This window comes from Saimiri boliviensis, chromosome 12, assembly GCF_048565385.1.
Source record: "Saimiri boliviensis isolate mSaiBol1 chromosome 12, mSaiBol1.pri, whole genome shotgun sequence".
NCBI classification, from domain to species: domain Eukaryota; kingdom Metazoa; phylum Chordata; class Mammalia; order Primates; family Cebidae; genus Saimiri; species Saimiri boliviensis.
The window spans coordinates 98,298,087-98,317,822 of record NC_133460.1 but is presented as its reverse complement, the minus strand read 5'-3'; the positions used below and the strand labels follow the sequence as shown (position 1 = coordinate 98,317,822).

General features: G+C 36.2%; 1 protein-coding gene across 2 annotated transcripts; it reads left to right on the top strand.

Annotated features, from left to right (window-relative positions):
• The first annotated feature begins 75 nt into the window (after positions 1 to 75).
• On the top strand, positions 76 to 18,995 carry DCLRE1A (DNA cross-link repair 1A). 2 transcript variants are annotated; one of them, XM_003922189.4, is made up of 10 exons: positions 76 to 273; positions 789 to 1,938; positions 3,649 to 5,331; positions 6,674 to 6,807; positions 8,196 to 8,314; positions 9,767 to 9,907; positions 11,419 to 11,564; positions 12,336 to 12,490; positions 16,510 to 16,651; positions 18,414 to 18,995. In XM_003922189.4, the coding sequence occupies exons 2-10, from the start codon at positions 1,473 to 1,475 to the stop codon at positions 18,572 to 18,574; spliced, it is 3,147 nt and encodes a 1,048-aa protein (XP_003922238.1). In that variant the 5' UTR covers positions 76 to 273; positions 789 to 1,472; the 3' UTR covers positions 18,575 to 18,995. The 2 variants fall into 2 exon arrangements, with proteins under 2 accessions (XP_003922238.1, XP_074239012.1); XM_074382911.1 differs by lacking the exon at positions 76 to 273 and having other exon boundaries at positions 280 to 1,938.
• Positions 18,996 to 19,736: the final 741 nt, after the last annotated feature.

Here is a 19,736-nt window from a genome sequence, read left to right as displayed (position 1 = left end):
ACGCCGCAGCCGAGCCTGGACATTGAGAGCGCCAGATTCAACATGGAAAAGGCCTCAGGGACAGCGTCCCAGAGGCTATAAGGGAACCACCCGACACCCTCACATTAGAAATTAGCGGGCTTTAGGACAAAAATAAAATACAATAAATCTGTAGGACTTAAAAGAGCAACCTACTTTTAAAAATTATTTTTAAAGTCTCTCTCTTTGACCAGCATCCGCCGATTCGACACGCCACTGTGGTAGCGGGAAGTTGTTCCCGCCAAGACTCCAAAGGTAAAGAGGGTAGGGATAACCTCGAGGGAGAAGGCTTTTAGTAAGGTGGGAGTGACTGGCGGAAGTGGCTTTTTCACTTAGACACAAATACAGCGTTTTGTCTTCTGGGAGTGCTGAAAGTGCGAGCGCGAACGGAGTTTTAGGTGGGGGTGCCGAGGAGAGCGGAAGCAGCTGAAGCGGCTCCCCCGGGGCGCGAGTGGCAGGTGGGCGGCGGCGAGGGTCCCTGAGGGCTGGCCTCAGAGTCTTCGGTAGGGGAGGGCTCTGAGGGCTTTTTTGGAGCTGGCTGTGCTTAACCTGGAGAGGGTTAGGGCCCCATTCCCTGGCCTGGCAGCCTCCAATGCCAGAAGAGAAGGGAGAAGCTGGCCTGTGACCTCGTTTTGAAGCTGGTGGACAGGGGGCTGGCCACTTTCAGGACCATTAGTGCATTACGGAGTCAGACCTCAGAACAAGCCCATCCTTTCACATATTTGAACTTTTTTTCTACATATTTGAACTTTTTTTTGCACACTGTGCAGGGATTGTTCGTTGCTGCTGGAGGAAGATCATGGACTGTCCGGGGAAACCGAAGTTGTTGAACATCCGTTAGTTGTGGATAAGAGCAGTGACTTGGCAGTTTTTTTTTTTTTTTTTTTTTTGCGAATTACACCCCTCTTTGATTATGTTGTGACCCGTTTTGTTAGTAAACTGAGATAGCCATTTAGTGTTTGGGACACCTGTTGAACCACTTGTCCAGCAACTGTGGTTGGATTTATGAATTATTCGGACGGTCGTCTACTTGAAAGAGAACTGACAGTAGCTTCAAAGCTCATTCTAAGATGAAGCTGTTGAACCTATGTTTCCCATTAGTGCTTAATTTTCAAAGTATTATTGATTCTTATTCTTATGAATCAAGTCCTGGAAAAAGCCAAGATATTTGAATGAAATGGCACTCATAATGGGAAGCTTCACAGTTGCTACTACTGTGATAGGTTTATCTTAGTTTTATTGTGGTATAAATGGAAGAGCAGGTGTTCTCAGGTTCAAGTTTTCTAGCTTGCCAATATGTTCATTACCAGTCCTTTAGAGTCCCATTGAGTTGGTGGGGGTTTTGTTACCTTTATATTTTTCTCAGGAAAATAATTCCATAACTTTTTGTGACAAGAAAGGGACTCTCAATTTACTTAAGATTAATACTTCTTGAATGATAAAATCATTTTGCCATGTTAGAAGACATTTTTTCCGAAGAAGACATTTGGGAATACAAATCTAAAAGAAAACCGAAACGAGTTGATCCAAATAATTGCTCTGAAAATCTTCTAAAATCTATTGAAAAGGGAACAGATGGAAAATACCAGACAAAACGGAATAGAAAGAGAAAAAAAGCCACGGAAGCTAAAGAGAAGGTGAAGGACCATGAAATATCCCTTGAAGAAGCAGATTATCAGACTTCTGCAGCTTCTAGCCAACATTCAAGTTGTGGAGATGGTAGTCAGCAGTCCCAAGACAAGGAGACCACTCCAGGAAAGCTCTGTAGAACTCACAAAAGCAAACACGTGTCCCCAAAGATACGCCCAGTTTATGATGGATACTGTCCAAATTGCCAGATGCCTTTTTCCTCATTGATAGGGCAGACACCTCGATGGCATATTTTTGAATGTTTGGATTCTCCACCAGGCTCTGAAACAGGTAAGACTGCAGAAAAGGTAGCAGTTTCTAAATAATCTAAAAAGTCTTCATTAGGTCAGACATAACAATTCAGTGAAACGAAAAAGGCAAGCAGTAAACTAAAAGGGAGATGAAACACTGGGAGATACTATACCAGTCAATGGTATAATCGTAAAGAAAATGGCAGACTGGAAAACAGTTTAAATACATTGTGTTATTTCATAAAATTTCCTAAACATCTGGATTATTTTTCATAAATGTTACTTGAATCATTCCTGTGCTGGGTTCTTTCACAACCACCATGTAAGGAAGGTGGTGTTGATATTTTATAGATGGAAGTTCTTAAAAGTCAAATACCTTGCCCAATTTGTTGTTTTTATGGAACTGTATAGAAAACTATAAATAGGCCAGGCACGGTGGCTCATGCCAGTAACCTCAGTACTTTGGGAGGTCAAGGCAGGTGGATCACTTGAGCCTAGGAGTTCAAGACCAGCCTGCAAAACATGGTGAAACCCCATCTCTACAAAAAAATACCAAAAATTAGACAGGTGTGGTGGCTACACGGAGGCTGAGGTGGGAGGATCACCTGAGCCCAGGAGGTTGAGGCTGTAGGGTGCTGTGATAATGCCACTGCACTCCAGCCTGAGTGAGGCAACAGAGTGAGACCTTGTCTGAAAAAAAATAAGTATAGATATAGTGTGGTTTCTAAATATGGTTATGTTTTAGTCATCATGCTAATGTATACAGGAAGAGGAACTGTGAAGGAGTCTTAGGTGATTAAGATTCTAACAAAAAGATGTGTCAAATGATAACAAAAGTATGCATTTTTGTCTTTTAAAATATGTGATAAGTATTTAATATAGAAAATTATACTTGGAATGCATATGGAGAATGGCTTGTTGTGATGATTTATATATATTTTAAAGTAATTGTATATACTATATATAGATTTTTAAATCTGAAAAAGTTAAAATTCAGTAAAATAAAAAAATATGGTTTTCATGTTAGCTATGATTCAGAATACATTTTATTATTAACCTGTAGTTATTTTAAAGTACTGCATGAAGATGCAAAAAAACCTCTTCTTTAAATTGGGCATTAGCCTTTCCCATAAAAGTATAGCAAGTGAAAACCTCATACATTTGCTAGTAATTTGCTTTTATGTAACTTGAAAATCAGAAGTGGAATTGGAGTCCATGGTTGAAGACCTTAGGTGAAATGTCCTATACAGTGAAGCCACCTTAAAAATGTTTTCTTTCAGTATTTCACTAAACTCCTTTGAATAGACTCTTAGATGGTTCTTCTTGAATTAAATTCTGTTCTGTAACAAATGCTTTTAAGAGGCAGTTTTAAGTTAGGTTTTAAGCCACGAAGATTTCTAATTTAATATAATATCTTTTTTGAGGGGAAGGATTTGTCATTTTTTAATAAACCTGGAAATTAACATATACAGGGATATGCAAAGATGGCTTATAGAAAGTTTCTCAATCATAATAGTTTGACAGGGAATAGTTTCCAAATTAGTAAAGCCTTATAATTAACCAATTTATCAAATTCTATTTATAGAATAGAATCTATAACTTTTCAGTGTATCAGCAATTATAACTAACCTTATTAAAATTGTTATTATATACAATGTGAATGTTAAATAATGGAACCCAATTTATAGGACTATTGCTGTCAAAGCTTAGTCTGTGTTTGATCCTATAATTTTTTTAATTAAAATTTCAGAGTGTCCTGATGGTCTTCTGTGTACCTCAACAATTCCATTTCATTACAAGAGATACACTCACTTCCTGCTAGCTCAAAGCAGAGCTAGTGAGCATCCTTTTAGCAGCCCATCACCTGCGTCAGGTGGCAGTTTCATTGAGACTAAGTCAGGCATTCTTTGCAGCTTTGAGGAAAGATGGTCTTTGAATCGGAACCAAACTGATAACTCAGTTTCAAATGATCCCTTATTGATGACACAGTATTTAAGAAAATCTCCATCTCCAACTGAAGCCAATAAAAAGATTTCTGCTAATATCAAAACATCCCAGCAAGCTCTGCAATTTACCGAATTTGTTGAGAATGACAAACTGGTAGGAGTTGCTTTGCCTCTTGCTGATGAAGAATTAAGCAGCCCAAACAACTCAGAACACATAAATTTGCCATTGCCAGAAAATGGCTTCAGCGACTGTGGAATCTCCTATTCTCCACTTCAAAGTGATGAAGACCCTCATGATATCGATGAAAAACTGGATGATTCACAACAAGAACTGTTTTTTACAGAAAGCTCAAAAGATGGCAGCCTTGAAGAAGATGACAGCTGTACTTTGCTTATAAAACAGCATAGTTCCTTACTGAAGGACCAGAATGAGAGCTGCCCCCAAGTGAATAGCTTCTTAACTCAGGATAAGCATGATGAAGGATTGTATAGATCCAGTAGTCTAAATTATTTGACTCAACCTATTTCCCAAAATAATGAGAGTACTTTGCCTTATGAGCCGGCATATCGTGATAGTGATTTTGTGGTGCTTCCACCTGCATTGGCAGTGAAGCTTGCTGCTTCTGTTCATCAGGCAACTAAAGCAAAACCTGATGAGCCGGAATTTCACTCATCTCAATCAAATAACCAGAAACAGGTAACTGAAGAGTCAGCTGTTTACAATCAAGTTTCTCTTTCGTTAGTTAAGAGTTTAACGTCGAAACCTTTCGAAAGCCAGGGAGGAGGATATCGTTCTTCCCAACCAACCCAAAGTAAAAATAGAAAATTATCAAGTGAGAGCTTGAATGCTAAGAATAATACTAACTCAGCATGTTCCTGCAGAAAGAAATTAGATGGTGTACCAGTTGGTAAAGCTACAATTTTAAATACAGAAAACTTTTCTAGTACACCTGCTGCTAAGTCTTTGAAAATATTGCCTTCTGGTCCTAAGTGTAATGCAAGACATCCATCTACCAAAGTAATGAAGCAAACAGATATAGGTGTGTATTTTGGACTACCTCCCAAAAGAAAAGAAGAGAAATTGCTAGAGGAAAGTGCATTAAAAGGGATAAACTTAAATCCAGTTCCAAGTCCTAATAAAAAGAGGTCCTGGCAGTGCAAGAGGAAAGCAGAAAAATCTTTAAGTGATTTAGAATTTGATGCGAAGAATTTAAATGAGAGTCAGCTTTCTGTGGAACTTTCTAGTACGAGGTCACAACGTCAAAAAAAGAGACTTAAAAAGTCAAATTCACCGCAGGAAGGAGCGTATCAGAAGAGATCAGATCACCTTACTAATGCAGAATCTGAAACAGTCAATTTAAGTAAAGTCAAAGTCTTCACAAAATCAGCTCATGGTGGGCTGCAAAGGAGGAACAAGAAAATCCCAGAGTCATCTAATGTAGGAGAATTAAGAAAAAAGACATGTCCATTCTATAAGAAAATACCTGGTAAGTTGAAATATCAATACACAATATGTCAACAAAGACAACATTTTTTAACTTTGTGTTTATTGCCCCGTTTGGGGTGTTTGTATGTACGTATGAAACAATTTTTTGTATGTGTTTGCTTTTGTGATACTTCATGAGCCTCTAACATAGATATGGTTTTTGCCTATTTGATTTTTTTTGCTACATTCAATTCATCAAGCTTCTATTAAATGTGTCCTCTATGTAAGTGACTATATTAGTTAGGTAGATATTACTGTCTATAGAAGGATTAGTAAGAAAGGAATAGGGATTCAGCTTAATACAAAAGGAGGCAAGGTGTCTGTGTAAATAAATATGGTAAAAGGCAGCCTCTTAAGTACTCATGAGAAATACAAAGTAATAAATAGTTTTTAAGAAGGGAAATGTCACAGGTTTTACATGTAATAAATGCCAAAAATTTAAAAACCACATTATAACTTACTTTCTCTGCCTTTTCATATATTTGGTTGCTGAAAGATTTTTAAAACGCTTTGTTGATGTTCTAGATCTATAACTTGTTCAATATATTTATGTAAAGAATAGCATTTATATGCTTTATAACACCAGTGGTGTTTTTAATAATTATTTTGGTTAATTTTCTGTACCTGAAGTGAGCCTAAAACCATGTGTTGATAAGCCTCAATAGAACTGAGAAGTTACGCTTCTTTATTTGCACATTGCCGATCAGCATACTTAGTTATTTTTTGCATGAGCACATTTTAGAACAGTATTTCTCAACCTCTTCTTCGCCACTGCTCCTCTAGGGAGCCTTTTTTGGGCATTTTTTTTCATGTTTCCCACCCCACTCCTCCAGTCTGACTGTGCAGTGAAATTCAAAGATGATAGATATATTGTTTGTGTCTTACTGTACTGTGGCTCTTTGGAGAGTTACACACTTTGGTAACATGTGAGATTATGTTGGCCCTCAACCATTTTTGCTTCCTTAAATCAATACTGCCCCCACTGAGAATTCATGTTTTAGAAGAAAGTTAGCATTCTCCTTTTGCTGTTTTGAAGAAGTAAAGTGCTAAGTATTATGAAAGTATTAAAGAAGCAATTGGTTTGTAGCTCAGAATTTTATATATATATATATTTTGGTGCAGTTATTCACAAATAAAAGTTTCTATACTGAAATACTTGGTAGAAATGTATAAGACATTCTTTAGTGTCACCTTTTGCTAAATGTATGTGATATCAGTTTTTAAATATAGTTAAATTGGAAATAAGGTGTAAAGAGGATAGAGGGTTCATTCAGTGTTTGTCATCAAATTGGGTATCTTTGTTAGCTCTTGCTCAACCTACTGTATCGGTATTTTTCTTGCAGGAACTGGCTTTACAGTTGATGCCTTTCAGTATGGCGTGGTTGAAGGTTGCACAGCCTATTTCCTCACACATTTTCATTCTGATCATTATGCTGGATTGTCTAAACACTTCATATTTCCAGTTTATTGTAGTGAGGTATGTTTTATTGTCTAACTTTTGACTTTGTAGAATGCTGTGAATTTCTAAGCAATTTCATTAAAAAAGAATAAAACTGTAAGATCTTTCATTCTACTAGAAAAAATATGAGAAAACATATTCCACATTAAAGTTCTAAACTTAAATGAGTTAATGTCGGGTTTCCGTTTTTAGAACACGTGTTTTATTACATGGAAACAAAAGATAAACTATTTTACAATATATTAAAAACAAGAAGTTTCATTTAGTAAACATTCACTGAAAGCCTAAATGGATTCTTAAGGCAAAATACAGTCAGCCCGCTGTATCTGTGGGTTCCCTATCCATGGATTCAACCAAATGCAATAGAAAAGATTCAAAAATAAAAACTAATACAACAATAAAAAATAATATAAATTTTAAAATATGGTATAACAACTATGTAGCATTTACATTGTATTAGGTGTTATAATTAATCTAAAGATGATTTAAAGGGGTTGTGCATAGGTTATATGCAAATACTATGCCATTTTGTATAAGAAACTTGAGCATCCCCAGAGTTTGAGATCCTCAGGGGGTCCTGAAACCAGTCCCCTGCAGGTACTGAGGGACATGACTGTATCTAACTTCAAGGAGCTTATAGCCCCCAGAGGAAACATTCGTAAATAATGCCACATTGGGATTGGTATTATAATGGAAAAATGAATGGAGTACCTAGGAGTAGGGAGAAGACAGTGCTTTACCCTGTCCTGGGCTAAGGTTAGACACAGTTTTGTGGGTAAAAGATATCTTCAACTAATCATTAAAGGAGAACAGTTTAATGCTCATTACTAAGGGCTTGAACTAGAATTTTATTTAATCCTCACAGCGTACTTGAAGTACCCTCTGTTTATTAATGAAGCACCTGAGGTTTGGAGAGGTTAAGTGGTGTGCCCCAGGTCACAGAGCTTGGAATGGCAGAGTCTGAACTTGTATATGCAAATCTGTCTGATTCCAGGACGAGGCAGAGGAAAGAATATTCCAGGTAGAGAGTAAAGTTTATTTAAAGGCACAGGCACCTGAGAAGTATGCCCATTCCAGGCACTTCAGGTTATTCAGAATGGCTAGAAGGAAAGGCAGGGAATAACAGGAGACAAACTGACAGGAGTGGGCTGAGACCAGATCACTCAGGCTTTTGTGTGTCAGGCCAGGACGGATGGACGTTTTCATAGATGAGATGAAGTCAGTGATGATATTCAAGCAGAATAGTGGCACAGTCATTATAGGAAATTCTTCCTGGCATTATGGAGTGTCTATCTAAATATAAACAGGAAAAGGGATGTTATTAAGATGCTGTGGTTCTAAACTAGATATAAAATAAAATACTTAGTGTCTTACTGTATCAGTAATAAGTGTATCTTGTTTTGTAGATAACTGGCAATTTGTTGAAGAACAAGCTTCATGTGCAAGAACAATATATTCATCCATTGCCACTGGAAACTGAATGTATCGTGAATGGTGTTAAAGTTGTTTTGCTTGATGCCAATCAGTAAGTATTAAAGTCATCTTAATAGCACATTTTTTTAAATGTTCAAAAGGACAGCACTTTGGCATTATTTAATAACTTTTTCATTGGAATTAATATGCTTGATATTTCTTAAAACTTGAGTAAGTTGTTTCTCCTTTTGAAAAAAAATGTACCCAGTTATAGACTCAGATATTAAAAGTAAAGAGATCTTCTAAATGTTTTCTAACCCATTTTTTATCCAGTTTAAATTACTACACTTCACATCTGAGATTCCAGCTTATTTTTTAAAATACTTTAACATATTGTTGCTGCTATTCTTTGCAAGATAACCTTTTGCCATTTTCTTTAATATTATTTATCATTTATATAAATTAACAGTTTATACTACCTTCAGATACTAGAGGGTCGGTTTTATCTCCCCCCAGCCCTTTTTAAACTAAGAAATCATTCAGCCTCTAGATATTAAAGATTTGGAAGACTTTTTTTCTTGGAAATGGCCTGTATTTTTCCCTCTTTTTTTTCATTTAATATGAAGTACTATCAGATTCATGTTGTCAAAACAAAACTATCAACTCTGCTTCTTTCTACTTACCATAGAATGTTAGCCCTCTGTACCATGGAAGTCATAGATGAAGAGAAAGAAGACTAAATCTAGGTTTCCTAAAATCCAGGCCAATGCTATTACGTTAGGTTGCTTTTAAGTTTTTTGTCTACTATCTTTGCAGCTGTTTTTTTTTTTGTTGTTGTTGTTAAATTGCCAGTTGGAGTTTTTATTTTTATTTTTTGAGATGGAGTTTTGCTCTTTTTGCCCAGGTGGGAGTGCAATGGCATAGTCTTGGCTTACTGCAACTTCTGCCTCCTGGGTTTAAGTGATTCTCCTGCCTCAACCTCTTGAGTAGCTGGGATTACAGGTGTGCACTCCCATGCCCCGCTAATTTTTGTATTTTTGGTAGAGGTGGGGTTTCGCCATGTTGGCCAGGCTGGTCTTTAATTCCTGACCTCATGTGATCTGCCCACCTCAGCCTCCCAAAGTGCTGGGATTACAGGCGTGAGCTACCATGCCCAGCTGAGTTCTGATTTTTAGTCAACTTTATGGGGTTTTCACCATAGATCACAAAGTTAGCATCAAGCTGTTATCATGTACATAGTCTTAGGTATACAAAACAGTCTTACCTGGCATAATATTCCAAGGGTTCAGAGTTCATTTCCCAGAAGCCAGCCAACGGCCAGCCCCGAAGATAAGCTTTTCTTGGGAATGTGTGGAGTTTGAGCAACCTGGGTCTGCCTTTCTGCACACCAGTTCTTTTCCTGATGTAAATTTCCTTGAGTTAAAGTGCTGCATTTCCTCTGTAGTGCAATGCTATGTCATTGTGGTCAGCTAATAAAGTGTGTTCACTTGTTGATACTGAAATAGATATTGTTCCTTTAGATGCTTGCCTGTGTTAAGAATATTCCTTTGAAATTTGTGTTCAGCTGTCCAGGTGCCGTCATGATCCTCTTTTGTCTTCCTAATGGTACTGTCATATTACACACGGGAGACTTCAGAGCAGATCCCAGCATGGAACGTTCTCTTCTTGCGAACCGGAAAGTCCATATGCTGTACTTAGATACCACGTAAGAGAGGCTTTCTTTGCATGCTTCCTTTTCCCACTGACAGCCATCAAAATGATGGCTTATTGCCAGTTATTATTTTAAAGGTCTTTATCAGAGGGATGTTGTTTGAAAAAAAATGTATACTTGCTTAAGGGCAAATTTGGGATTGCATGTGTTAACTGACTACAGCTCATTTTTAGTTTTGAAAAGATGGTATATGAGAATCCTGTTACTGAAACAAGGAAGAAAAACTTAGGAGCAAACTTTAGGAAGACACCCTTTTAAGTTGTCCTTTTAGGATATCTGTGTAGCTATTAATTGTGAAGAGAAGACAGAGGCCAAATTGTGATTCTGTTTTTGAGTATTCAAAGCTACTGGTGTTCTTTTCTTAAAAGGGTAATTTATAAGTGACAGTTTTGAATTCCTGAGTACCATAAATATAATGGCATAAGCCATTATATTTTAACTGTATATGTATTTCTCCTTAGCTTTATTAAGTAAATAAAAATTATATATATTACTGGTCTATGATGTGATTTCATATTTAAAATATCTCATCAACTTGTTAGAAATTATCTTAACCATTTCAACCTGTTTCAAGGAGAAGTATGTTTGGATGCAAAATTTTAGTAAAAGATGATCTTTCTGCATCCAGTTTTCTCACACTGTAACTGATTTTTCCATTCTTCTATGTGGATTTTAAGCACTGGATAAATTAAGAAAATAAGTTAAAAACAAACAAACAAACAAAACCACCTTTTTTTTTTGTTACCTAGTTCTGTTCTCATACAATTCTGAATTTCTTCATGGGTTTTAATAGGAGAAAGGCTTTTCTGCCTCTTGTCTAGTGGTTGACTAACAAAACAATTCTGAAAATTGGGGAAAAATATGTTTATTTGGTTTTTGTAGCTTATTACATTTTTAGGGAAAAAGTGCTTTTCATCTCGAATCTAGATAGATAGTAGCTTAGAGTTAATTTTTCACTGGGTTATAGATTTGTTGTATTTGTGTATACACATATATACACAGTATGCATATTTTATGTCTGTAAGAAATGATCTTAATATCAACCATGTCAATATAAACTGATTTAAAACTGTTTCACTAAATTCATAGTTTCATTATTTTAATAATTTTTATTAGATCATCAATGTTTAGTTCAGATATAATCCTTATCAATAGGATTTTTTGATAGTGTTTGGAGTTAAAAATATTGAGGTTTATAATTTATAACTAAAATAGCTGGCCTGCTAGAAATATTCTTAGAGAAAAAAATCTTCAAAAAGACAATTTTTTGAGGGTGATGAAAGAAATATAATGAAAAAGACATATTGAAAACTTAGAATTTTATCATAAGTTAGTAGTAACTGATAAATAATTTTAACCACAGGCAGTGAAATAACTTGTGGTGTTAATATAGTATACTGCTGTTGTATGCAAGTTGCTAAAGCTTGTTTTCTAAAATAGCATCCGGCTTAAGACTACGGCTTTCTTATTGTTCTTTTAATAAGTACCATGTTTCCATATTACAGATATTGTAGCCCCGAATACACCTTTCCATCTCAGCAAGAGGTTATCCAGTTTGCCATCAACACTGCCTTTGAGGCTGTAACTCTAAACCCACGTGCTCTTGTGGTCTGTGGTACTTACTCTATTGGAAAAGAGAAAGTCTTCCTAGGTGAGTGGTAGCTGTATCTAATGTACATTAATATATTATAAAGATCAGATTCTTTTTGCATAAAGCCCTTTCAGTTTCTACTCTTGCATTTGATAATTATTTCCTGTAATGATTCAATATTACCTTTGAAGTTGAAGGAAAATTTTAGTTTGAAACATTTAATCTTTGAAGTTTGACTTTATGGAAACATTTGTTAAGTGTGTTTAATTTAGGCTTTCTGGATGTAAGAAATGTATAGAGCAACTGCCCATGCTACATTATTATTTAATAAACTTTGAAAGATGACTAATGCATAGTCGTATTGCTGCATTCTTTGAGGATGATAGTTAATTATATTAGCAATCAGTTTTAATTTTTGTTCCTAAGTGATTTCTGAATATATAACTGTAGTTTGTCCAGGTAGTATTATACTAATTTGCAAAATAGTTCCATTTCTTCTTAAGTATGGTCACATTATATCACACGTTAAGGGTGATAAAGCTGGGGCTTTTAACTTCTCCAAATTTAGTTCCTTCCCTTCCTCTACCCACTTTCTATACACTTTTGCAGTTTTTAAATAGTCTTTAAAAATAAATTATTTGGTTTTCTGACAATTTATTCTGCACAGTAAACTAAAACAATGATTCAGCCTTTTTTGAGATATCATGGTAAAAGTGTGAATGTTTTGAATTTCCTGTTATTTGGTAAATTCTTACATTAAAATTTGCTTAAACTGTAACTTTTTCCACCAGCTGTAAGTTTACTATTTTTAACCTTTTCCTTTGCCCATAGCCATTGCTGATGTTTTAGGTTCAAAAGTGGGCATGTCCCAAGAAAAATATAAAACACTACAGTGCCTCAATATACCAGAAATTAATTCACTCATCACTACAGACATGTGCAGTTCATTGGTTCACCTTCTCCCAATGATGCAAATTAATTTCAAGGTAAGCATTCAAGAGATATATGTTTTAGGGAGAACTACAAAAGGTAATCTGATGATTGTAAACTGTATTTAACTTAGAGGGATTCAATTATAATAGAATCACTCAGAGTAAAATTTGCCCTAGACAATCTTTTAAGAGGAATTTTAAATGTTTGTAGTTTTTCTGTAAGTGCAACTCTGTAGAGTAGTTCATATGCCCACCAGAAGTTTAGGAACTAGAGAACTAACATATAGGAAGGAACAAAAATGGAAAGGTATGCAGCTGTCTGGTCATTCACATCTTCAGTTTTTAAGATTATTTTCCAGTTCTTTCTGGGTCAGTGGGGAAATGAGGGGAGAATCTAAGAAATTCTTATTTTATTTCAGGTCTGTTCTATTCTTTATTAATATTAAACCTCTCTAGATTGATATATATTGAAAATTTACTTGTCCTGAAATTTAAATGAAATAGTGGAAGTGTATCCTAAGAGCAAGTTTGAGCATTAGTTCCAAGGTGTAAATTAAGACATGATATGACCTTCCTGGGATTTGGGGGCTTGTTTGTCAGATTTATTAATATACTAACTAAGGGTTGTTCCATATACTACCATTTTGACACCTAGCAGCTGAATACATGAAACCTGTATGTTAAAAAAGAAATTTAGAACATAATGCATGGAACATGTATTTTTACATTTGCTATTGTGTTTATGAAATAAAAAGAATGAATGAGAGGTGAGGCAATGGAGACAGTAAGACTAGAGCATTGCGTAAAGAGGGGATGGATACTTTGATGGCCAAAGGGAGAGGGTTTACTTGTTTGTTAGCTATCAGAGATGAGGATTTTGATGTTGTGACGGTCAGGGAGAATCTAAGAGAAGAGGATAATTGATGAAGTAAGGTTTCTGAGCAGGATCTGAAACATAGGTAGTGAGGTGCATCCACTTTGAACAGGAAGAGGGCCATGTCTTCCTTTGACAATTCCCTCACAACCCACCACTCTGTAGACTGTGTGCTCTGATGCATATGGCCTTCTTTTAGAGAGCATGTATGTACAAATCCCAACTTAAATAAGATTTACATTTTCACAACTACAAACTCAAGCATGTTTTTTTTTTTGAGACAGAGTCTTGCTCTGTTGCCCAGGCTGGAGTGCAGTGGTGCAATCTTGGCTCATTGCAACCTCCACCTTCCAGGTTCAAGAGATTCTCATGTCTCAGCCTTCTGAGTGGCTGGAATTACAGGCACATGCCACCATGCCCCATTAATTTTTGTAATTTTAGTAGAGATGGGATTTTGCCATGTTGTCCAGGCTGGTCTCAAACTCCTGAGCTCAAGTGATCTGCCCTCCGCAGCCTTCCAAAGTGCTGATACTACAGGTGTGAGCCACCATGCCTGGCCAAAGCATAACTTTTTAATACAGGAATTCAAATTGGTTTTAATAACTCAGAAATGTTCATTCTGAATATTTTTTTGAGGCTAGCATCCTTGGAGGAGTGATCTGGAGTCATTAGATCTATATTTTTGATAGTCATCAAGTCTGTATTTTTCCATGTCTATGATTTTATAATAAAACCTAAGTTCTTTATGAACAGGAAGAGGGCCACATCTTCCTTTGACAATTCCCTCACAACCACCACTCTGCAGCCTGTGTGCTCTGATGCATATGGCCTTCTTTTAGACAGCGTGTATGTACAAATCCCAACTTAAACAAGATTTACATTTTCACAGCTACAAACTCAAGCGTAATTTTTTTTTTTTTTAAGACAGAGTCTTCCTGTAAGGCTCCTAGATGCTGATGGTGGAATAGATGGTGAGGGATAGAAAAAGCTGAGAAAGGGCAAGTGGTTTCCATTGGAAGGTGGGGTTTACTGATCTCCTGCCCACTAGGCTGTCAGCTTGCAGAAAGTGAAGTCTGTATCCTCTTGTCCTCCACACTGACACGAGCTACTGTGTAATATTGGAGCAGATATTTATTGGTATTGCCTTCAGTAGTCCCTCCCCTTCCTCCATTAAAGTGACTAGGTATTGATCATATTTTTTGAAGACTTTTTTCCTTTTAAAATACATTTATTAAACATTCCAGCAATGATAATCAAATATGTATTTAAAATGTTTTTGAATAGGTGATAACATTGACAAGGGTAAAAACAAAAATATAAAATGGCGTATTGTAAAAAGTTTTGTTCCCTCCCCTGTGCCTGATTGACTCACATATTTTTAGAAAATTTCTCACCTCTAGGACACAAATGGAGCAGAAGCTGATGGTAATCATAATACTAAATGTTTGTAATTTGAGCCCATTTTTTTTTACCAGCCAAAAATTGTGTTTCATGAAAGATAATTACTTTTTGTGAAAAGGTAATCCTAATATAGTTTTCAAGGTACCCAATGCACCTTTGAAAGGCTGTAAGTAATACCATTCTTGCCATCTAGTTCAACATCCAAAGTTCACATATGTGCTACATAGTTGACTACCACCTCTGATTTAAACCTGATTGATTGATTATGGTAAAGTGTTACAACAATGATATTATAGATGATTATTTGCATGCTGAAAAAATAATTCTAGTAATATTGCTGAAAGTATTTTTCTTCCAAACTGGTTACTAATAAATGGAGAGAGACAAGTAATAAATCAGGGATTTAATGTTGACTAAACTCTTCTTAATAAATTTCCTCATGAGAATAGTTTTCAGATTGTGGTTAATGGACTACTTGTAGCTGCTGGTAGTCTTTTTTTTTCTGTGTGTTTGGCTTACATGATAGTATCTGAAGTTTTTGTTTATGGCACAGGTTAAAGATGTTTTTATGGTAACTAATTTGTCACACAAAAAGCAAATATTATCATTTAATTCTTCTGGATGTTTTTGCAGAGACAAATAGGAATGGACAGGTTTGATGATAGGTATTGAAAGTTGGATTTATTTTATGTATTATATGTAAAATTATTGTAAAGCTCAGTTTCCTGTTTTTTTTTTCTTTGTGAGGACAAGGGCAAAAGGAATAGTGATTAAGCAAATTACATTAGGTAGGTGCTAGACTAAGCAAAACTTGCAAATGTGCAGAGCCAAGAATGTTGAAATGGAAATTTAGTTACGTATTCATAACTAACTTTTTTTGTATGTGCATAGTAATTGGTAAGAAATATGGTTGTCTTATGGTAGGTATTTTGATATTTGCTCCTAATTAATAAAAGGTTCTTATTCGATACAAAAGAGATCAAAAGATTGTTATCAATTCATCAATAAAATGAATTTTATTATTAATTCATTCTAAGTCTTTGAAACTTTGGGTTTTGGTCTTCAGACCAAAAGTATTAGATTTTTTTGTATCCTTCATGCCATTATTATTTATAACTGGATTTCTCTTCAGTCATTGATTTTTCTAAGAGTTTTATCAAATATCGTCATTTATATGACTTTAGGGAAGTTTTAATTCACTCAGGGCTTATAAGGGGAGCATATTACTTCCAATGATAGTGGCATGAAAAGTTTTAAAATAAACCTAGTTCATGTTTAAAGGGTGAAAGGTGCAAATACCGGAAAAGAATGCTATTAAGCAGCTGTAAAATGTATCTCTGTGTTGAGTATAATGCCATTCACAGAAAATTATTTCTGTCCACCTAGCTATCACATGTTGGTGTATATGCATGGAAATATATTTGCATTGGTGTTTGTCATTATTGATATTATCTTCGTGGAGTAAGATTTGGAGAGTAGTTTTGTTTTTGTTTTTGGTAGCTATCGGAATTGTAATTTGTTTATACCTAATTGCTTGTGTTTCAAGTTGTCTCGTTATACTTGTTTTTTCCAGACCATACTTGTTTAACTTCAGATAAGTGAAGGAGAAAATATTTCATATATGTATTTTTTTCAAGGATTATTTTTTAGAAGCATGGCACTAGGTATTATAAGCTAATGCATAACAAGTGACAACTCCCCATGCCTACAACAGTATAACTTCCTTAATCAGTCTGTTTTATTCCACATATCTCATCTCCATTGACCTCTAAATCGATATACTATTTTTATTTAACAGAGCTTACAGAGTCATTTGAAGAAGTATGGTGGGAAATATGATCAGATTTTGGCGTTTAAACCTACAGGATGGACACACTCTAACAAGTTCACTAGTATAGCAGATGTTATTCCCCAGACCAAAGGAAACATTTCAATATATGGTATAGTTATTAAATTTTGTCACTTTTAATGTTTATAATTATTTTATATTTTTTAAAAGCGTTGTAAAAATTGAATCCAAAGAAAAAGGCACCAAAGAATGTAAACAATTCGAGTTTTCAAATCTCTCTGCAACTCTAGTATCTAGTCCATTGTAAACTGATGTAAAAGAACTTGATTAGTAGATAGATATTGACGAATACAGATCATTTCACTTGTGTGATCAGTGATATTGAGAGGAAATTGCAGAATTACTTGAAAGGAGGACTACTGTGGTTATATACTGGAAGTATAGATAGCACTGTGAAATTGGGAGCAGGAAGGTGATGGGTTAGATGTGGTGACAGCAGGAGATACAGACTTGCCTCTTTTCATCCTTGGAGAAGGTTTACCAGTGCCTTCAGAGTTGGCTTATTTCAGTGACAGCTGATGGAAACATGTTTGGTGTGTCTCCAGACCAGTGATTTACCCTCAGCCTCTAAAGACTCTAGTTTACTGAAAATAGGATCCTTCCCACCTTTCTTTGTGATACTTGATCTTCAATAAAGAAAACAAAGGGTAGGTTTTTTTTTTTTTTTAAGTATGTGCAAAGTTTAGGGACAAATCAGCTTACCTGCTCTGGAGATGAGTGTCCTGGTTGTTATTCTTCACATTTGACTCATACTTCTTCCATATTTTCCTGAAACCTGTAGCTAAGTAAAGTGTCTAAAGGAAGAAATGTTTAAAAAGAAGAAAAGCCTAATTAAATAGGACTCTCTAGAAATGCATATTATTAAGTATATACACAAAAAAGTAAGAGATGTTTGAACATTCTAAGTTTCGTATCTGTGTTAGTCCATTCTCACACTGCTCTAAAGAACTACCCGAAACTGGATAATTTATACATAATAGAGGTTTAATTGACTTGCAGTTCCACCGGCTTAACAGGAAGCATGACTGGGAGGCCTCAGGAAACTTACAGTTATGACAGAAGGCGAAGGGCAAGCAAGCACATCTTACCCTAGTGGAGCAGGAGAGTGAGAGAGAGAGAGCACAAAGGAGGAGGTGCCACATACTTTGAAACCATCAGATCTCCTGAGAACTCACTCACTATCTTATTACTGTTTGTTTGTTTGTTTGTTTGTTTGTTTGTTTGTTTTTTGAGACAGTTTTGCTCCATTGGTCAGGTGGCAGTGCAGTGGCACGATCACGGCTCATTGCAACCCCCGCCTTCCAGGCTCAAGCAATTCTTCTGCCTCAGCCTCCCCAGTAGCTGGGATTACAGGCGCCCGCCACCACACCTGGCTAATTTTTGTATTTTTAGGAGAGATGGGGTTTCACCATGTTGGCCAGGCTGGCCTTCAACTCCTGACCTCAGATAATCCACCTGCCTCTGCCTCCCAAAGTGCTGGGATTACAGGCATGAGCAACTGCACCTGGCCAAGAACTCACTATCATGAGAACAGCAAGGGGGAGATCCATCCCCATGATTCAATGACCTCCGACCAGGCCCCTCTCCCAACACATAGGGATTACAATTTGAGATGAGAGTGGGTTGGGAACACAGAGCCAAACCATACTGGTGTGTTATTTGAATGTCTTAATCTTTATTATTCACAAAAGGTATCAACAAGTTTTCTTATCAAAACTAAAGCACCAAGGAGTTTTTGACAAAAATACTGTGGATTGCTTTTCTCTTTTGTTTTATTCTATTTTATTTTAGGACTGTGATTTTTTAAATTAGTTTGATTTTTAATGTACAACTTCATTTCTTTGGTGTTACAGGAATCCCTTACAGTGAACACAGCAGCTACCTGGAAATGAAACGCTTTGTCCAGTGGCTGAAGCCCCAGAAAATTATACCTACTGTAAATGTTGGCACCGGGAAATCTAGGAGGACGATGGAGAAATATTTTAGAGAGTGGAAACTGGAAGCTGGATATTGATGATACCTCCGAAGATTCAGTAGTAGTTCAGTTCCTTGGTTGTAGCTTGTTAGTAGTTAAGTCTATAGAGATATGAAATGCACTTTGTGTGGAAAACCTTCAGGAAGATTGTTCAGATAGTTTAGTTTCTCATTTATGTTTGAACAACATGTTCCTGGTGCTGAATGCCTCTCAGCATCATCAAGGATAACTGAAACTGAGTCTCCCTGGGACCCTTAATTTCTTGTCCCTTGCCCTCCATGGGCAGTTATATTCTGCATCAAGCCCTAGAAGAGGAAGCAAAGGCAGATTCAGGGACCAAAAGGATTAATGATAATTAATAAACTAGACTGAAACATGATATGTATAAGCAATTATGTATCTTTAAAATTATGAGATGAAACTTTTATATGTATGCTTAAATAAAATTAATATAAAATTTTCTCTACTGTCTTTTGGTGGTTTTTTATTTTTAATAGTCTTTATGTATTTTAAATTTATTATTATTATTTTTTGAGACAGATTCTTGCACTGTCACCCAGGCTACAGTGCAATGGCATGATCTTGGCTCACTGCAACCTCTGCTTCCCAGGTTCAAGTGATTCTCCAGCCTCAGCCTCCCGAGTAGCTGGGATTACAAGTGCCTGCTACCACGCCCGGCTAATTTTTTGTATTTTTAGTAGAGATGGGGTTTCACCATGTTGGCCAGGCTGATCTCAAACTCCCAACCTTGTGATCCACCCACCTTGGCCTCCCAAAGTGCTGGGATTACAGGCGTCAGCTACCACACCCAACCCAAGGCTTTATTTTTCAGAGCAGTTTTAGGTTCACAGCAAAATGAATAGAAGGTACAGAGATTTCCCATATACTTCCTGCGACCTCTACATGCTTAACTCTCCCATGATCAACATGACTCACCTGAATGGTTCATTTGTGATAATAGATGAACCTACATTGATGCATCATAATCACCCAAAGTCTACAATTTACATTAGGGTCCCTTTTGGTGGTGTACATTTTTTGATTTGTACAATGTGTAATGACATATCCACCATTTTAATATCCTACAAAATTTTTGCTGTTCCCCAAATCCTCTTTTCTCTGCTTATTCATACCTCCATCCCCCCAAACCCCTGGCAAGCAGTGATCTTTTTGCTGTCTCCATAATTTTGCTCTTTCCAAA